The 21,589-nt window shown below is 37.1% G+C and overlaps 1 protein-coding gene across 10 annotated transcripts in view; it reads left to right on the top strand.

The window, feature by feature from the left end:
- Positions 1–21,589, top strand: part of MYLK (myosin light chain kinase) — a 424,364-nt gene that overhangs the window by 355,769 nt on the left and 47,006 nt on the right. For all 10 annotated transcript variants that reach the window (XM_074301410.1, XM_074301411.1, XM_074301413.1 and 7 more), the window contains 4 exons: positions 1,005–1,307; positions 12,481–12,513; positions 12,647–12,740; positions 14,219–14,422. In XM_074301410.1, the coding sequence (XP_074157511.1) occupies positions 1,005–1,307; positions 12,481–12,513; positions 12,647–12,740; positions 14,219–14,422 (634 nt within the window). The remainder of the gene's footprint in view (positions 1–1,004; positions 1,308–12,480; positions 12,514–12,646; positions 12,741–14,218; positions 14,423–21,589) is intronic.

Below are 21,589 nucleotides of genomic sequence, written 5' to 3'. Positions count from 1 at the left end.
CCAGCAATTAGGTTTTTTGCCACTAAATGGAGTGCCTTGCACTGGTTATGTAAAAGGTTAATTGGGTGTATTAGGAAATTCAGCACCTCAAATTTTTAAAATAATCAATTGCATCTTTTAGGGGAAATCAGTATTTGGAAAAATAAACATTTTTATATTTGATAAGAATTTAGGAGGATTAGCTCAGACCCATGACTTTTTCAACCCCTGAGAATTGCAATTAGTGCCTTATCTTCCAAAATTCCAGAAGAGCTGACATATTGTCAAGGTTTGCTCATAAATATTTATTGTCTCATTTATACCCACCTTGAGAGCCAAGGAAAGAGCTTCCCATTGTACAGAGGTGGGAATTTGAGCCCAGAGAAGTAAAGATTCTTGTTAAAGTCATGTAGCAAGGGAGAAAGCTAGAGTCTGAACTCAGGCTATTCTGAAAAATGAGTTAATGACTTAGGCTCAGCCCAGAAATCATGACTTATGATCTGGAAATCCTGTTAAGCGGACACACACACACACACACACACACACACACACACACGCCACCCCCTTCCAGAGAGTCAGAAATGGAATATGCATCGCTTGTTCAAAGGGCTTTAGTGTGTGTGTGTGTGTGTGTGTGTGTGTGTGTGTGTGTGTGTGTGTAGATATAATCATTTGTTATGTCTATGTATCAGGCTTCATTCCAATCATAAATAATAGTTCTAAATTAAAGGATTTCAGAGTGGGGAGGGACTTTTTAACAGCTACCTAGTCCAACTGCTATCTGAGAAAGAATTCCCAGAATAACATATTTGACAACTGGCCATCCAGCTTGAAAACCATCAAAAAGGAGAAGAAATAAGAATCCACCAACTCGCAAATTAGCCCCTTCCATTTCCAGTTTGCTCTAAGTGTTAGAAAGTTTTTCCTCTGCAGTTTGTACCCATTGTCTTTTGGTTTATTAGAGCAAATGTGCTAGACTCTTGTTGAAATTCTTTCTGGTGTGTCCTTTGTTTACGTGTGTCCAGATAAGCCAGACCCCCCAGCAGGCACCCCCTGCGCCTCAGATATTCGGAGCTCATCCCTGACCCTGTCATGGTATGGCTCTTCCTATGATGGGGGCAGCGCTGTGCTGTCCTACAGTGTGGAGATCTGGGACTCTGGGGACAAGGAGTGGAAAGAATTGACCACCTGCCGCAGCACCTCCTTTAGTGTCCAGGACTTGCTGCCAGACCGAGAGTACAAATTTCGCGTGCGGGCAATCAATGTATATGGAACCAGCGAACCCAGCCAAGAGTCAGAGCTCACCACAGTGGGAGAAAAGCCTGAAGGTAAGTTTCATTGATTGTTAACATCCTCACTTTTGGATGGCAAGCCCTCTGTGTGTCATTCCGGGGATTCAGCGAAAAGAGCAGGCAAGTCTCTGTCCATGAAACATTATAGATCTGAGGGGGTGACTGCTGTCACTTCATCATTTAAATTTGCAGATCTACTGCTAAAAAACTTTTTAGTGACATCTTTTCACAAATATGCCTGCTTTTTCCATTAGCAATCCAGCCATCCCTTGTAACAAAGAATAAAAAAGAAAACTGGAACGGTTTCAAAAAAACAACCTAATAAACTTCAAACCAATCACACATCAGCCAAGTCTAATGGTATTGATTATATCCCACACTCATAGTTCCTCTATCTCTGTAAACAAAAGAGAGAGAGATTTTTTCAACTCTGCTCTGGGGTCAAGTTTGGTCAGTATAATCACTCAGTATGCATTGTTGTCTTTTCCTTCTCTCCATTTACATTGTACTAGTCATTGTGTATATTATTTCCTTACTTCTGTTTACTTTGTTATATTTCTATTCACAGAAGCCTTTCCACGCTTCTCTGAATTCCTCATTGTCATCATTTCTTACAACCTAGTAATTTTCCATTATCTTCATGTAATATAATGTATTTAACCAGTCTCCATTCGATGGATGTCTAGATTGTTCCCTAGTTTTTAGGTAGCAGTTTCCACTTTTAAAAGGCATTTATTGAGGCTGTAATTTCAGTACACTGTCACCAGATTTGGTCACGCTCCCATCACAGGATACATACTCTTAAGAGGTGCACTGAGGCTTTCACCTCCAACTTATCCAGCCTTTCCCCTAAATGTATAGCCAAGCATGTCCCACATTATATTAAAATTATTGCTCTCTCTTTAAAAAAAAATAGCTTATTCTCAAATTATAAAACTCATTTTGTTATATTTATTGTTGAACTTTCCTTTAGATTTCTTATGCTTGATCATTCTCATTAAATACACTTCAGGTTAAAAAAAAAAAGACAGGTAACCTTTAACTAATCAACTACTTAAAAGATTGTAGTGCATTAATAAGAGATTGATGGCTAAGCAGGAATTATTGGTAAATGAAAGCATTTAGGTACTATTTGATAAAGTATCATTTCATTAGATGGTAAAAATCTATATTTCTTTGCATGTATTTAGAAAAATAAAAAGCTATTATTTAAAAAAAAAAAGTTAAGAGTATCACTAGCTATTGCATTTTCCTCTTTTCAGCTTAAACCAGAAATTTTAATTTGTCAACAAACAACCTTCCCTTTGGTGTGACCTTAGAGGTGGCTTATATATCAAAAAATATAGAAACATTTCTTCCTTTGATTGTGGGTAGTTTTATTTGTATCTTAGCCACAGTGAGTCTAATAAACCTTCCCTAATTTCCCTTACTATGATGAGCACCTAAGGTCTTTATTAACTTTTTTTCAAGACTAGAATAAAATAGAAAACTCCAGGGCTTCAGGATTCTGGGAACAGACAGCTTTGCTACAAAGTCTAGGTCACTCCATGACTTGTTTTTCCAAACCTTCAATCTGGAGGAGATATTTTGCCAGATTATTCTCAGTCTTACTCTTACTCACTACTGATTCCTTTTCTGGAAATGAGGTGGGACTTTATGTGCATATAATGCCTATTTACTTTTCCAGGAATTTGAAATGTAGACTTCTTTATTGAAAGGAGCAAATTCCTTACTCAGAGCAGAACTTGGTAAACAAAATTTTATTTTAAAAGTATTTTATAGCTAAGATGTAATCATTTTAACTACAGCAGAAATATTGTCTCTTCTCTAGAAGAAGTCCAAATCACAAACCAATGGAAGTGGTAAAAGCAATAGCTTCAGGATCACTTTGCTACTCTAGAAAGCTTTATTCTAGTAATTATAAGAATAATAACCACCACAATAATAATAGCTAGTATTTGGGTGGGTTTTAAATTTTATGTGCTTTAGATTGTATCTCATTTATCCTCAAATCAACCCTATGAAGTAGATGCAATTAATTATCTTCATTGTATTGAGGCTCAGAGTAATTGAATGCCTTGCCCAAAGTCACACTGCCAGTAAATGTCTGAGGTGAGATTTGAACTTGTCTTCCACATCAGGTCACTTTTTGCTTCTTAATGTCTTTTATAACAATCTCTTTCTCTTCTGCATTGCCATAGTTAAGTTAAGTTAAGGGCCATGGTATCAAACTCAAATAGAAAGAGAGGTTATTGAATTTTATACAAGGATTCTGCTGGTCACATATTGAGTTAGAAAGCACATATTAATATTATCTATGTTTTATTATATTTGTATATATTTTGTTAAATATTTATCAATTACATTTTAATCAGATTCAGACAGCACTTGGTAGAGTTATTGGCTGAGTGCAACCTCTGGCTTAGGGGCTTTTCCTTTTTCCAGGCAGTCACCTAAACTCCTCTTGCCTGTCTCTTTCTTTCCACACTTCACTGCCAAGGTTATCTTGTTAGAGCAAACTCTTGCCACAGATATCTTTAGTAGCTCCCTTTAGATAGACTCTTAAATTTTTTTGTCGTATTCCTCCTTAGCAGTCTGATGAACCCCATGGACTCCTCTGAATAATGTTTTCAAATATAGTATAATCCAGGGGATTACAGAGGATAGCAATCATAATTGAAATTTATTTATCAAAAGTTTTTTTAGAAAAGTTCCCAAACCCAAGTTTAAGAATACCTGGTCTAGGGGATAAAATCAAACTCTAGTTTACCATTCAAGGATTTTTATGGTCTTATTTCCTGGCACCATCCCTCCCTCTTCACATTTCTCGGACCTCTGACCAGCAGGTGCAGGGGTGGAAGAGGAATTCCAATACCAATGGCATTGGTATTTCTCTTATCAGAATGTTACTTATACAGACAGTGTCTTGTTTTTTTTTTTACTGCATTGTGTCCCTGGGAATCACAACATAAAGAAGACCATATGTTCCCAAAGGAAGAATGTTATAATTGGGGGATTACATTCCTGACCAAGGATTCAACAGCAAATATATCATAGATAGGGTCAACAACATGTCATAAAAGCACAGGCACAACAAGGAGCTTTTATAATCATTTAAATTAGTGGAATTATGCTGAGTCCCATAAAACAGGGCCTTAAATGTTTTTTATCCTTGACCCCAGTGTACTATAAAGTAAATCTATGGCACATAAAAAAATATATTCCTACTGGGACATAAATTTGATCTAAAGTTATGGTGCTCGCTATAATAAATATTAATTCAGTATGTAATTAACAGTTGTTATTTGCCTTAGAAGTTGGAAGGGCTTTTAGAAGGGATGGCTTGTAGGGCCTCTTAAACCTCTTTAAACCAGATATGATTGAATGGATGATACTTTCCTCTTGATTAATTTCCTGGTAGAAAACAGTGTATACTGAATGCACTGATGGAAGAAGTGGCGGTAGAGAAAGAAAGCTGAATTTAGATTCATATAACCTGGATTTGAATCCTGACTCTGCCATTTAGTATCTGTGTAACCTTGGATGAGACGCCCCACTCCCAACCTCCCTGGGTCTCAGTTTCCCCTCTGTAAAAGAAAGAATTAAGACTAGATGACCTTTTCCTCCCTCTTCCATGCTTGGAATATTATCCCTCTTCACCAGTGCCTCCTGCTTTCCCTGTCTTCCTTCAAAACTCTATTTAAATCCTTCCTTCTCCAAGAGGCCTTTGTGATTCCCTCCTCTTACTGTATTCCAAGTGTCTTCCATAAGACTCCACTTTCCATTTATTACCTTGTGTGTACATTGTTGCTTGCATATTATATACCTCACTTGAATTTGATCAATGACTGGGCTTTAGCCTTTCTTTGTATCCCAGCGCTTAGCAGAGTGCCTGGCATACAGTATGTATTTCATAAATGCTTATTGACTCACTGATTGATTGAACCTAGCTCTGCAACATAAATTTGGAAATTCCTCCTTTTCAGAATAGCTATTGGAGTATTTAAATAAAGAAGTGTATTCTTGAGGGCTGCTGAGTAACAATTTGGAGAAAGGGAGTCTTTGTGTTGAACTTTAAGATTTTAGACCTAGAGGGAACCCAGTGGTTATCTATTTCAACCTTTCATTTGAGAGATGGAAAGATCTGGGCCAGACATAGAGAATCCAGGATACAGAGAAGCAAGGTGATTTACCATCCAGTGCTTAGCATGGTATCTGGCACTTAATAAAAGCCCCATTCATCGACTGATTGATCTTGGATTTCATCACAGGTTTTCTGCTGATCCTCTTTCTGGTCTCTTCTCTTACCTTAGAGTTGCATGGAAGAGGAAAAGAATCCCCAAAAGTAATCAGTAATAATTACTGACTTTTTGTCCAGGGGACTGGTATTTCAGAACCATGGAGGTCAGCATCTTCTCTATAACATAGAGTCTCAAATAATGTCCTGGATCCCTGACAGGTTAAAAGAATTGCCCAGGAGTGCAGAGCCAATATGTGTCAGAAGCAGGACCACGACCCAATTCCTCATGGCTTCTAGGCCATCGCTCTACACTATGTCACATAAGCACCCCCTAAAGTATATTTTTATTCAGTCTTTTTTCCAGTTGTGTCCAAATCTTTGGGCCCCATTTAAGGTTTTCTTGGCAGAGATACAGGAGTGGTTTGCTTGCCATTTCTTTCTCATTTAATAGATGAGGAAACTGAGGCAGAGAAAAGTGACTTGTCCAGGATCACAGTGTCTGAGGCCAGATTTGATCTCCAGAAGATAACTCTTTCTAACTCTAGGCCCGGTGCTCTATCTATTGTGCAATCTAGCTGCTCCAAATATCTGCACTTGGCAGACATTATTTATTCTAAGTCCTGATTTGATTACATGTGCAAGGAGGAAGAAAGGAAAGTTCCCTTTTGGTAGTGGTGGGAAAAGTGGTGTGTACAGGCTGATCAGGTACATAAAAGGTTCAGTGGATGATTTTTTTTTAGCCCTAGTGCTTGGAGATGCCTTATCCTACCTAACCATACTAATTTCCCCAATTTAGTCAGAATTTGCAGTGACTGGGAAAGCTACAGAAATCACCAAATGAGCTCATAAGAGCAGTGAGGCTTTTTTTTTTTTAAACTTGATTATTTTGTGAGCATAAGATTAAAAAAAAAACAAAACAAAACATGAAGATCAACAATGGTAAAAGACATTCCTTTGAGGCCTAAGAAAGAGTCTGTTCTTAATTCTCTGTTCCTGGAAGAGAGTTACATGCTAACTGCTAGTAGAGGATATTTGCTAAGGCAAAGAGAAGCAATTAGCAGGCTTTTAAACAAGGCTTCCTGGGACTCCTAGGAAGAGGGATTTTTGTGACTACTGTTTAGTCACGTCTTGATTCTTTGTGATCTCTTTTGAGATTTTCTTGGCAGAGATATTAAAGTCATTTCCTTCTCCAGCTCATTTCACTGATGAGGAAACTGGGGCAATGAGGGTTAAATGACTTGCTCAGGGTCATACAACTGTCTGAGGGCCAGAGTTGCACTCAGGTCTTCCTGACTCTAGATTCTATCTACTGCACCACCTAACTGACCTTAGGAAGAGAAAACATAGATCCAGTGGTACGTTACAGACATGAGGTTTCTAGTAGGATGGGATGGGGGATATTCACAAAGAGAGATAAAGATTCAATTCATCACATGTTATTGAAGTGCCCACAAAATACAAAAAAGAAAGAAAGAAAATAATCCCTACCCTCAAGGACATTGGAGAGGATATATTAAGGAGAGAGAAAGCCCTCACTTCTCACTGATAGTGGTTAGAGAAAGTAATGATTGAGCAGAGCCATAAAAAGAGATAGGATTTCTCAGAGAAAGACATATATTTCCTGTCACAGTTGATGTGCTATGAGAGTTCATGGAACTAGGAGGTAGAGGGCAGAGCGCAGATCCAATTTTAATAGAAAATAGTTTTGTGAAAGGGGAATTGTTGAAATCAGTTTGGAAAGTTAGTTCTAAGTAATATAGTAGAGGGTCATAAGTACCAAATTGATTCTTGCCTGCATTCTCAAGTTCCTGGGTTGAGAACTAGTAAGATGTGAGTGGTAAAGGACAAAAAAGGAAAGATAGTGAAAGATGGAGGACAATGTAAATTTGGAATGATTAACTTTAGAGCCAAGACTATTAAGAAAGGAAAATAACAGCCGAGCCAAACTAGGAGAATAGAGAGACTGAAGGTTACAGTGAGGACAAAGAATAGGTCTGAGGGAAATGGGACAGAAAGAAAGGGAAGAAAAATCAAGATTAGAATGAGAGTAGGGAATTCAGATTTAAAGATCATGGAAGCAGTACAGTTACGAGTGATGGTAACATTTAAAGGATGACCACCTCTTTGGATAGTTAAGGTGGGTTATGTAAAGGAAAGAATATTGAATATGGGTCCAAACCCACTTAGTAGTTCTATAATCTCTTGACTTTTCATTTTCCTAATCTAGAAAGTACAGATATTCCCAAAAAGTTGTAAGCATGGAGCAGCGGACAGAGTACCACCCTTGGAGTCAGGACAAACAAAGTTCAAATCCTATTAACTTCTCTTTGTCTCAGTTTCTTCATCTATAAAATGAGGAAATTGGACTCAGTGGCCTCTGAGGTTTCTTTCAACTCTAATTCTATGGTGATAAAAATAAATTAATCTATATAATGCATTTTGTAAATCTTAATTGTTATATGTAACAATAAGCTACTCAGTAATTATATTTATTGAAATCACAGCAATACAGACCCATTGGCTAAAGGAGAAGTTAGGAGGACTTTTTTGCATCTCTGCATTCTTATTAGAAAATACGAGGAGTTGTTAAAATGGAACAAATAATTCAGGAACCCTCAAGAAAGAAACCAAAGAGAAAAAAAAAACTAAATTATTGTCCAGTTATTTCAGTCATGTCTGACTCTTTGTGACCCCATTTAGGTTTTCTCAGCAAAGATCTATCTGTCATTTCCTTCTCCAGATTACTTTACAGATGAGAAAACTGAGGCAAGCAGGTATTTGTCCAGGTCGTAAATCTTGTGTGTTTTTTAAAAAAAGTCTGTCTACAGTAGATTAGTTAGGCTGATTAAGTTTAAGGGGAAGCAAGCTTGACTTCCCTTTGTTCTCACAGTGACACAACCCATTACCCCCTTCCCTTACTATTAAGATTCCAAGGGAAATGTTGAAATTGCCTGGAATTCAGAGGAGTGGAACAAGACCTCTCAGGGCTTTCAAACAGGAAAAACTTTATCCCAACCCTCCAAACACAGCTCTATTATTTTTTGAGGAAATTGGAGTGGGAAGAGAAGGGTGTGGTTGATTGCAAGTTCTAAGCTTCAGAAATAGAGAAGTATAGAAAGAACAAAAAAAATTCCCAGTCTTCTGTTAGGTACCGATCCAGGCTAGGTAATTTCTTTTGCAGAAAGGAGATACAGTTTTGATCAAGGGACTAAAATGAACATAATGTAAATCTTTTTTTTTAATTTTATTTTTTTTATTAATGTTATAATTATAACATTTTTTTCACAGTACATATGCATAGATAATTTTTTTTTACAACATTATCCCTTGTACTCCCTTCTGTTCCAAATTTTTCCCTTCCTTCCCTCCACCCCCTCCCCTAGATGGCAGGCATTCCCATACATATTAAATATCTTATAGTATATGCTTGGTACAATATATATGTGCAGAACCGAATTTTGTTGTTGTTGTTGTTGTGAAGGAAGAATTGTATTCGGAAGGTAAAAATAATCTGGGAAGAAAAATAAACAAACAGACAAAAATGCTCACAGTTTACACTCATTTCCCAGTGTTCCTTTTCTGGGTGTAGCTGATTCTGTCCATCATTGATCAATTGGAACTGGATTAGCTCTTCTCTGTGTTGAAGATATCCACTTCCATCAGAATACATCCTCATACAGTATCATTGTTGAAGTGCATAATGATCTCCTAGTTCTGCTTGTTTCACTCAGCATCAGTTGATATAAGTCTCTCCAAGCCTCTCTGTATTTCTCCTGTTGGTCGTTTCTTACAGAACAATAATATTCCATAACATTCATATACCATAATTTACCCAACCATTCTCCAATTGATGGACATTCACATAATGCAAATTTTGAGGCTGGTGCATAGAGAATTTGTTTTGCCTGGGACATGATAAATTCTATGCCCCACACCCAGAATAAAATTTAGAGCTGGAAAGGACTTTGTACGTAATCTAGAACAGCCCCCTCATTTTACAGATGAGAAAACTGAGGGCAAGAGAGAAGCTGATAGGGGTTGAATCAGTGTCTGAGGAAGAATTTAAATTTCAGTCTTTCTAACTGCAAAATCCATCACTCTTATCCATTGTGCCACCTTGACACTGATTTTTTTTTAAATAATATTTTATTTTACTGTATGGACATGTATACATATATTATATTTAACATATCATTTAACATATTTAACATGTATTGGTCTACCTGCCATGTGGGGGAGAGTTTGGGGGAGGGGAAAAATTGGAACAAAAGGTTTTGCAACTGTCAATGAGGAAAAATTACCCATGCATCTATCTTGTAAATAAAAAGCTATAATAAAAAAATAAATTGAAAAAATATTTTATTTTTCCCCAGTTACATATAAAGGCAATTTTAAATATTCTAGTTCTAATTATTAAAGACAACTGAGAGAACTTTTTATAACAACATACTTTGTGGGTAAGATGAAAATACGCCTATGCAGGTAAGTGGTAGAGTTAGCATTCCAACACAGGTTTTTTGATTACAAATCTAGCTGTCTTGGGTTCAGGATTTTGTTTTTTGTTTTGGGGCTGTTTTTTGGCAAATAATGTATCTTATTTAATCCTCATTCCTTTAAGTCTAAAAAATGCAAACTAAACCATATAGCAGTTCTTGCCCTATCCATAATCCTCATGCTAACTTCCAAGTTGGTATAACATTTATCTCTCAATGTAATTCTAGTCTAACTTCATCCTTAACTAGGATCATAAATCTAATGCTGACCCCAACCCTAAAAATGCCTCCAAATCAGAAAATATTTCTAATCTCAGTGTAACTCCTAAACTTAAGCTGACCTTCAGCCATAATCCTAATATAACTTGTACTCCATGTCAACCTTATTTATATTATAGGGAAATGATTGTGTAATATCATTTGCCAAAGATCCTATGTTCCTATCATCTTCCCCTTTGTATTTTATCCCTTTGCATTAAACAGAGGGTAGAAAGTTGGAAGAATTATTTATGATTAGAGCAATTTTTCATTCTCAAATTTAATCTTATTAAATTGAGCCTATTCCCCTAGCCTGTTTTGGATCTTTTTGAATCTTGCCTCTTTTATCTAAAAAATCTGTTATCTCTGTAGGCTCTGTGTTTTGGGCATCCTTGATAAACCTGCTTTCTGTGATTTCATCTAACTTATTCACAAAAATATTGAACAGGACCATGGACAGATCCTGAGGCTATTCCACTAAAGGTTTTCTTCCTGCTTCATATAAATTAAATCTGCCTGTGTTATTATCCAGTCTGCATTTCTCCATCTCACCAAAAGGTTATTATAAAAGACTCTCCCATATGTTTTTAATAATTAGCAGCTAGGTGGAGTAATGGATAAGTGTTAGTTGGACTTTATAGTCAGCCAAATCTGAGTTCTGCCTCACACACAGATTTAACCTCTTTTCCCTTCAGTTTCTTCACCTGTAAAAGGGGAATAATAATGTTGTTGATGATAGCACCCAATTCACAGGAGTGTTGTAAGAATCAAATGAGATGACATAAATAGAAAAGTAGGTAAATAATACTTCACAGGCCCTAAAGCACTTTATAAATGCTAATTGTTGTTGTTGTTGTTGTTATTATTATTATTATCTTTTTGTTGATATTTCAGTTATATCTGTTTTACCACAATCCCATTTGTGGTTTTTTTGGCAAAGATACTGGAATAGTTTGCCATTTCCTTCTCCAACTCATTTTATAGATCAGGAACTGAGGAATAGGGTTAAGTCACACAGCATCACACAGCTAGCAAGTGCCTGAAGCCAGAATTGAATTCAAGAATGAGTCTCCCTGACTTCAAACTTCAAAGCATTCTATCCAGTGTGCTACCAGCTGTTGAAAGATAGAAAGATAGAGAGATTATAGATAGATAGATAGATAGATAGATAGAAATCTATATAAATTTATTATCCACACACCTATCATCAATTAATCCATTCTGTCTCTTAGTAATTAAACCACTCCTTTTTAAAAACCACTCTCAAACTATTCCTTTAATAAGAAGTATCAACCTATTGGCAAAAATAAACCTCAAACTTACCAGGCTGTAATTTCAAGAATCTGTTTTTATTCACTTCTTGAATATTTTTATATTTGCCTGTGACCAGCTCATCAGAGTCCTTTTGTCCACAGTCTTCAAAGATCATTTATGATGACTCAGCAATCAAATCCTAAAGTTTTACTTTATAGGGTTTTTTTTTTTTTTTTACCTTGAAATATAGTTGATTTGGATTGAGTGACTTGAATTTGCTAAGGATAGCAAGGAATTATCCTAATATCTTCCTACTTCTCCTGGATTTCCATGTTCTGTAAACCATCTTTGTTCCTCTCTTTTCAGTCTGAAGAAAATTCCTTAGTGGAGAAAAGAAAAGCAAATGAAGAGTTTATTAGTTCTGCCCTCATTCTGTCATACACTATCATAATTCCATCCATGCCAACTAGCATCTCGTGATTTTGGATCTTTGTCTGGCCCCTCACATAATTTCACATCCCTTGCCAACCTCACTTTGTTTTGGGCTTTCTTGTTTCTGACATTCTTGGTGTCATAGTAGCTTTGCAATAATAGTAGGGAAGGAGGTTGATTCTTTAGAAGGGTCACTTGTTTAATTTCCACTTTCACCATACCACTTTTTAAAAACCTGTCTGTGGGTAATTGCCAGCTCAATTAAAATCTTGGGCATCTTTCCCCTTCTTTCTCTTGTTGCACACTTTTGGCCAGTTCTGCACTGGTCAGCTTTTTGGTACCACACAGTGAGGAAGGGGAAGGGAGAAGAGGCAACTCTTACTTGACTCTGGGGCTCATGGCCAGACATTTGAGCCTAGTAATGCTAAGGCATGATGTCTTGTGCTGCTACTTATTTTGGATGTTCACCATTGAGTAGACTGTGTCTGACTCCTCTAATGTTTTTTTGTTTATTTGTTTTTTCTCCCAACAGAACCTAAGGATGAAGTGGAACTGTCGGATGATGGTATGGAAAGCATCATTCTGTCTGAGATTGAGATGGGGTGCAAAATGGGGCTAATTAGACTGGGGAGGGGGATGTAAATCTTGGGCAGAGGGGAGACAGATTGCTGACCCTAACCCTCATCCCCTGTTTGTAGATGAGAAGGAGCCCGAGGTAGACTACCGGACAGTGACAATCAACACTGAACAAAAAGTTGCTGATTTCTATGACATCGAGGAGAGATTAGGATCGTAAGTGGGGTAGAAGCCTGCTCTCTAGCTTTGGGTGGCAGGGCAGAAGGCTGATTCTCAGGGAGAGTCACCTGTTTAAACATAGAGGGTTATGTTCACAAATTCTTACCTCTACCTACCCCATCATCACCACCAGGAAAGCATTCAAACACAATGCCTGAATTAGCAGTTGCTAAAATATAAGGTTCATATAAATAATACAAAAAGTAAATAATACAATTCCCCACCTCACCCCACACAATTCCAACTAGAAGGAGGAAGAGTATGCTAGTGGTTAGAGCACTCGCCTAGGAGTCAGAAATGCATACATAGGCATACTGAGTGTGCCATTCTCTTCATTCCATTAGTGCTTTGGGGCAATTCTCTTATAAAAGACATTGTACTGGAGGTATAAACGTACTTTGATAATGGGAGTTTCCCTATAGGAGCTTCTTATACTGATGAAATCACAGGTCTGGTTTTTTTCTTAAAAAGATATTTTAAATGATCCCCAGAATTCAGGGGAGCCAGAAGTACATTCCACACATAGCTCCTTGGATCTGACCAATCCATCTTTCCTGTAGAAATATAGGACTCTTATTACAATCATTAATGAAAATGAAATTAGCTTTAGTTCTATCTCAAGGAAGGTGGGAGCCTGCTCTGTAGCTTTGAGGATAGTGGCTTTGCAATAGCAGTAGGGCAGGAAACTGATTCTTTAGAAGGGTCACTTGTTTAATTTCCACTTTCACCTTTGAGAATTAATTAGTGGAGAGAGGTGATCTCCATTCCTAAGGTCTCCCCTAATTTTTATCCATCAGCAATCACTCTGAAGGCTTTACCTTAAAGAAATAAAGGAGATGGAACTAGGCTTTTATTCTCACTCCAGGAAAATGGGTTTACAAGGAGAGACAGACAGAAAAAAATTTAACACCAATAGTGCCTACTTGGGAGGCACCTACTGAGATCAGAGAATGAATGAGAAAATCCCTGTAGAAGTATTCTAAATGTATTGATTCTGAGGAAGGAAAAAAGAGTTGTAAAGATTAATAACTTCATTGCTCTCTCCCTCAAAGATAGCTGCATATCCCATTTCTCCAGAAATGGTCTAAGAAGAATGGTCTAATGTAACACTTCTTAAACTAGGCTATAATTTGTTTATAACTGCATTTCAATATATTTTTATTTCTTTGTAATCCTACATATTTTTTTCTCATTTAAAAAACTTAGAGAATGATTGCCAAAGTGGTCTATAACATAAAAAGGCTTAGAACTGCTGGCTTGATTAAAAAATTTCTCTATATTTGAAGAGTGTGTTTCTAAGCTAATGAGAGAAATACCTTGGGAAAGGAGACATAGGGACATAATTACATAAATTGCAAAGGTTATAGTCAGTAGTTTATGCAAAGGAGATTTACTAACCCAGGCCTACATCTCATAAACATGATGGCTAAATGAGCTTTTCCCACCCCACCCCAATTTTTCTTTTGTCTTTTCAGTGGGAAATTTGGACAAGTCTTTCGACTTGTTGAAAAGAAAACTGGAAAAATTTGGGCAGGGAAATTCTTCAAGGCATATTCTGCAAAAGATAAAGAGAATATCCGGCAGGAGATTGACATCATGAACTGTCTACACCACCCTAAGCTTGTGCAATGTGTTGATGCTTTTGAGGAGAAAGCCAACATCGTCATGGTCTTGGAAATGTGAGTGCTTCCCCTCAAACACCTCTTCAAGTATCTCAGCTTCTACCACATTACATGTCCCCAAGCCATTCTCCAGTGCCATAAGCCACTTGCACCCATCCTCCTTATCTCCCTCACCATTTGAAAATCCAAGAATATGCTACCACTGGTCACATTACCTGCCTTCTATTTTAGAGAATTCAACTGTAGGTAACTACAAACAAAAGTGGGGAGAGCTGCAGATGGGGGGAAAACATTAAATGTTTTTATTTCCAAAGCTTTATGTAAGGTATTAAAACCTATTTGGGGAGTCTAGGACTTTTATCTTGAGTCTCTGTGACCCAAGGCAAAATCCATCTATCTTTTTCCTTTTTGACTCTCCTAATTCATGGAAGATTTTCTCTGTTAACTCTATTGACTTAATTACAATCTACAAAGTGTGGGGGATTAGACACTTCTAGCCAGAAGATTTTTGTGGGTTTTCATAGAATCAGTTTTTTTTGTCACTTTGTTTCAACCTTGAACCTTGCCCCTACAATCTGTGATGATGGCAGTGGACCAACCAGACTCTGTGTTCCTCTCTAAATTGCTAATTTGAGCTCTGGGGTTTTAAACAATGGATAAAATTAAAGATACAACTGCTTCTTCAGGAAAGTAAAGCAGTTTGGATGTTCATGAGCCCAAAAGACAGTAGTGAGAGACTTATTTGTCCTATATCTCCTTACCCTGGTTCAGCCCTAAGTATTCTGCCACCATTTGTTTCATCACTTTTCTCTTTCTATACCCAATGCTAAGAGTATTTCTTAAACTATTTCCTATTGGATATATAATCCTTCCACCCCAAATCCATACTTAAAGACAGTTTGGTGGAAGTAACATTGGGTTTGGAATCTGGAGAGTTGAGTTCTGATCTTATCTTAACCTCATTTTTTCCCCATATGTAGAAAAGGAAACAATAAAAGAGGGCACTTTTGAATGGATGATTTCTAGGGTCTCTTCCAGCTCTTAATATTTTATGATCCTACTGAGCCATGTAAGATACAGAAAAAAAAAAAATCCTTGGTTACTTTTAAGAAGAATTCAACTCTGAGCTAGATTGCTTACTTCATTCCTCCACATGGCTACCACCACAATCATCATGCCCTTGGCACCTATTCCAATAATGGAACATTTATGTCGGTGCTTGTATAAATTTTTGAGTGGGGATGCAAGAGAAAGGGCCGGGAGCAGGAGGAGTTTGGGCAAAAGAGAGCAGCAGTGATGGTGCACTGAATTCCATACTTAGCTTGGAATTAGGAATTGGCAAGCTGAATGGAAAAAAAAAGGATAAAACGTATAAAGTTTTTAGCTGGACTGGCTTTCACCTACCATCCCTCTCTCTTGAACAGAAGAAAGTCTTTAATATAGTGAAACTATAAAGTATTAGTTTGGAATATGGAGATATGTTTAGAAAAATTGCATGTTTAACCTATATCAGATTGCTTTCTGTCTTGGGGATGGGGGAAGACAGGGATAGAGGGAGAAAAATTTGAAAATACTATTTTTTAAAAAATGAATAAATCCCACCTGATCATTTAAAAAAATATATTGGTTTGAGGCAGAAGTAAGAAAAGAGGACTTGACTTTTAATAGTATTTTATTTTCCCAAATACATTTAAATATACCTTTTAACATTCAGCTTTGCAAAACCTTGTGTTCCAAACTTTTTTTCTTTTCTTCCCCTCTTTCTCCACTCCAAAACAGCAAGCAATCCAATATAGGTTAAACATATGTAATTATTCTAAACATATGTTTTTATCAAAAAAAATCAAGAAAAATTAAATCAAAAGGATATTCCCTTTTGATATGAGAGTAAGAGAAAAAACAAGCAATCAAACAGCAACAAAAAAGGTGAAAATACTATGCTTTGATCCACATTCAGTCTCCATAATTCTCTCTCTAGATGCAGATGAAACTTTCTATCACAAATCTATTGGAATACTTTGAATCAGCTCATTGTTGAAAAGATTCAAGGAGAACTTGACATTTAAAAATGACTGAGTCTTTGAATGCCTCTTTCTAAATCTATAAAGGAACAGAAACAAGGTACATCCAAGAACCTGATAGTTGGATAGGACCTCAGAGAACATCCTAATTCCTACTTTGGAGCTCGCATTTGCCAAATGGTAGTCATCCAACATCTGTTTAAATATCTTCATGACATGGAACTCATCCACTTACTCCCCAAGACAGCCTCTTTTCTATTTGTTTGTTTTGTTTTGTTTGACAAGGCAAATTGGGGTAAGGTGACTTCTCAAGATCACACAGCTAGGAAGTATTAAGTGTCTGATATGGGTTTGAACTCTGGTCCTCCTGACTCTAGGAGACAGCTTCTTTTCTTAAGGTTGACATCAACTGCTTGAAGTTATCTACCTTCTTGTAACTTCTACTCCCTACTCACAAATCCTAGTCCTCAAGCAGAGTAAGTTTAATCCCTCTTGTTTTGTTCAGTTCTTTTTATTGCTGTTGTTCAGTTCTTACAATTTTGTCTGGCTCTTTGTAACTCCTTTTGTGATTTTTCTAGGCAAAGATACTGGAGTGATTTTTCATTTTCCCCTCCAGCCCATTTTACAAATGAGTAAACTGAGGCAAACAGTTAAGTGATTTGCTCAGGGTCACCTAGCTAGCAAGTCTCAGGTCTTCCTGATTCCAGGCTCAGCTCTTTATCCTCTGTGCTAACTAGCCACCCTCCATATCATAGAATCCTAAATCTAAATTGGAAAGAACCTCAGAAGCCACGTGGTCTAACCTTTTCATTAAACAGATGTGGAGCCCAGACCAAGCTAAGTGAAATGACTTGTCCTACACATAGAGAGTGAACATCAGAGGCAAGACTTGAATCCAGGTCCTCTTTACATTTTGGAAGATAGCCAATAAATATTTCCCTTCCCTTCAACCAAATCTTTTATCTTTTGAGGTTTCCTCCTCATTTTCTCCAGACTTCTTGTTTATGCTGAAAGCCCTCTAGGGTACTGGTCTACGGGAGTTTCTCACTCATAAATCCTCTCTTAGTACAGAGCTTGGGCTGATGTTACCCATTTGTCATTGTGAATCATAAACAGTGAAGAGTCTTAGAGTGGGAAGGAACCTTGCAGTAATTGAGTCCAACCTCCTTCCCAGAAGAGAAATCTCTAGAACCTCTTTGACAGATGCTCATTGATTCTGTGAATATGTCTGGTGAAAGGGAGCTGCTCTCTTTCAAAGCAGTCTCTTCTACTAACAGCTTTGTCTGTCAAGCAGTTGTTCTTCCTTATCTGGAACTACAGTGTGTCTTTTTATAATTTTCCTTCACTGGTTCTTCCTCTGCTCTTTGGAACTACACTCAAGATATCTGTTTCCTCTTTCACTTGACAGTGCTTTAAACACTTGAAGACAGCTATCACCAGTCCTCTCTTGTAGAAGCTAACCATACCTTGTTCCCTTAAGCATTCTTTACAGACAATAGTTTCCAGGCTCCTCGGCATTCTGATAGCTCCTTTTTAAATGTACTACAGTTTTTCAGTAGATTTCATGATAAGGTACCCAGAACTCAATCTACAATATTCCAAATATGGTCTGATGAGCAAAGAATTCAAACAAACTATGATTTCTGTGATATGGTCATTTATTTTGGTACTTCATCCATTCATTATTTCATTGGTAGAGCTGCTCTGAAGTACTCTTCGTGGAAAATAATACTAAGTAATCAATTTTCTGGTGATGAAGTGCTCCAAACTTTGCTAAAATAGTCTTTGGCTCCAGTCCTTCACTAATCTGATACCTGAACCTTTCAGCTTCATAGAATCAGCCAAATCTTGTACTCGGCCTTTTATCCTTAGAGAATCCTGGGTCACCTCTCTGCTGTCATGGAGCATTGGTGTACATCTTTGGTGAAGGATTTGGATGCTATAGTTCTATCAAAATAGTCTCAAATGAAGTTAATTATTTTGGGGGGTAATATCCCCATTATTAACTCATTTTGAGCCAAACTAAAATCCTCAGGTGTTTTTCACATGAACTATGGCCACCCTATGTCTGACCTAGCCTATACTTGTATGGGAAATGTTTTTATAAATATCAAATGGAATTGTGCATCTGCTTATGTTGAATTTCATCCTATTGCTTTTGATCCATTATTTCAAGCTACTAAAGAATTGAGATCACTTCCAACTCTGAAAATCTGTGGTTTTCATGCAAGTTATTAGTAAAAAATTACATTCATGGAGCAACTAGGTGGTACAGTGGATACAGTAAGGGTCCTTAAGACCTGAATTCAAATGTGGCCTCAGATACTTAGCTGTGTGACCTTGGACAAGTCATTTAACCTCAACTGCCTTCCCCTGCTTTTAAAATGTCCAGCACAGAGTACTAGAGTAGAGTCCTCTAACTTTTCTTTGAGATTTCCTCCTCTCTGATACTGTTTTTAGGTATTGTTCTTCAACCAACAATGAATCTTTGGAATAATACTGCTATCATAAGCAACATATGGTTATGATGAGACAGTTCGTGAACTTATTTAGTAAAATATATACTATAAACATAACATTCCCCAATCTACTAAACTCTATACAAGGACAGTTGAATTCAGGAGATTAGACACTTATCTGATAGCTTATTATTTCCTCTAATTCCACAAGTATTTTAAAGACCCTCTTGTATAGAAGACACTATGCAACACTATACACTATATACATTATGCACTATATATACACTATACAATGGATAGATGCCAGAGATACACAGATAAAAAACAAAAGTTCTTTCCTTTAAGGATTGCTGGAACTCTGTCTCAATTCCTCTTCCTCCTCCTCCTCCTCCCACACACGTCACTTCCCTTCTTTGTCCCACCAATCAAGTCAGCACAGAACAGCTGGGGAGGGTCACCTTTCAAACAAGTTAATAGGGAACTGTCCAATTGGTAATTAGTCTCACATGCTTCTTTATCAAAGTGCATTGCTCAGTTTTAGCCCTTTACATTGGATCTTACATTTTGTTGGGGAAATGGACACAGATAGGTCAACATAAGATAAAGTTATGTTTTGAATAAATGCACAAAGATAAAAGCTAAAAACATCAGTTTCAGAGAGCAACTGTTAGTCTGGGTTTGCTGGAAATAGAATGTTTGAAGGGCAATAATGCGTCATATTCGATTGGAAAGGTAATTTGGGCCCAAATCATGAATTGGAGGAGTTTGCATTGTCGATTTATCCTAGAGACATGGGAGAACTATAGCTGGGAAGAAAATGCAATTAAGGCAGGAATCAATTTGTTTAACAAGTGCATTAAATGATCAGTAACCCCAAGCTTGGGAGCTTCAGACATAGGGTGACAAGTACCAGTAGAATACGGTACTCTGTTGATCTGAAGAATAGCTTCCTTGTGGCTCAGGAAGCAGTGATGATTCCTTTTGATAATTAATGTCCAGTTGAGGCTTAGTCGTCTGACACAGATGTTGCTTTTATTTCTGTTCATAGAATTAGTCAAGGCTGGGTACTAAACTCCCGTGTTGGTTCATTTCACCAATGGATGCTTTAGGGCAAGTGGGAGCCGATGAGAGCCTCTTGCTATCTCTTTCCAGATGAGAGAGTAAAAGTGTATGTTTCTCATAGGTCTAGACAAGACTTGGTTCCTTGGTTAATAGTTATTGTTCAGTCTTTTTCAGACATGTCTGATTATTCATAACCAATTTTCTTGGCAGAGATACTGGAGTGATTTGCCATTTCCTTCTCCAGCTCATTTTACAGAGAGCTGGAGATGAAAAAACTGAGACAGGGTAAAGTGAGCTAGTTAATGTTTGGGGCCATATTCGAATTCAGGAAGATGAATGAGTCTTCTTGGCTCTAGGCCCAATGTTTTATCCATTGCGCTATCCAGCTACCTTTATCTATTTTTTTCCTCTGCAAAAGCTTCTACATTAGCAACTTGGTAAGTTACTCTTTGAACCACTTGCCAGAAAACTCATTTTAAATTACGAAAACCTCTGCCCTATCATCCTATTAATCTCATTTAACTCTAGTGTCAGAGTACTATTGCATTTGTCAATTGGGATTACCACAGAGACATAAAGTTGACAATGTGTAATGATCATACTATCTGATAGTAATGTAATGCTATAAAGTGATAAGTCCCTTATGTAGTGGAAAAGGCACTAGACTAAGAGTCAAGGCATATATTGACTCTTAGTCCAGATTTTAATAGCTATGTGACTATAGATAAGTCCTGGAACTCCACTTTCTTATCTGTAAGATGGGGTTGATAATAGTTGCACTATCTACCTCCCAATGTTCTTATGAGAAAAGTATTTTGTATATGTTAGATAATCATATAAATGTGAGTAGTCATTATGAGTTATTGTCCTTTATAATCACAATTCCTTGGTGTTTTTGTTTTTAATCTGATAATCTGATGTTTAAGTATTCAGTAAGAAATCTTTTATACATATGTGTGTGTATTTATCCTGTTATTTTAAAGATTTTTATCTTATTTTTAATTTATGGAATTAAAAAAAAATTCCATAACATAGTACAACCAAAAAGATGACTACACATGAATGTGCAAATCTAGTTTGTACAACTTCTTATTCCTTTCAAATATGCAACAAAATTATCATATACATTTCTTTTTTCCCCATACACTTATATTTTACCTTTATACAAAAATCTTAGTATCTTTCCCTAAACCTAGGAAAAGTTAAAGATACACAACCCAAGGTGGGAAAAGTGATTCAGCTTAAGGTAGTATTCTGTGACCAAGGGACTGTAATGGATGTTAAAGGAGAGTTATTGTTTCTCTCTTTGATCATAGTTCCAAACTGCTCTCCAGAATGGCTGGATCCGTTCACAGTTCCACCAACAATACATAAGTGTCCCAGTTTTCTAAGGGGCAGTTTTGTACAACCTAGATAACTTCCAACCCACTGGTATTTCCCTCTGGGGAATCCAGTCACCCAGCATACCCACTCTGCTTTCCAACACAGTGGCACAAAATGCAGCCAAATTCTTGCTGCCTAGACAAATAAGACTAAGCAGACAAATGTGTTGAAGTCCAGTAAGTTTAGCTAAGACAGGATTTAGCAAAGACACATAGATTTAGAGCTGGAAGGGACCTCTGTCATCATTGAGTCAAAGCTCACCTCCCCACTTTTACAGATGAAAAAGCCGAGACCTAGAG

The sequence above is a fragment of the Sminthopsis crassicaudata genome, chromosome 3, assembly GCF_048593235.1.
Source record: "Sminthopsis crassicaudata isolate SCR6 chromosome 3, ASM4859323v1, whole genome shotgun sequence".
Taxonomy (NCBI): domain Eukaryota; kingdom Metazoa; phylum Chordata; class Mammalia; order Dasyuromorphia; family Dasyuridae; genus Sminthopsis; species Sminthopsis crassicaudata.
This window is presented reverse-complemented; position numbering and strand designations above follow the sequence as displayed.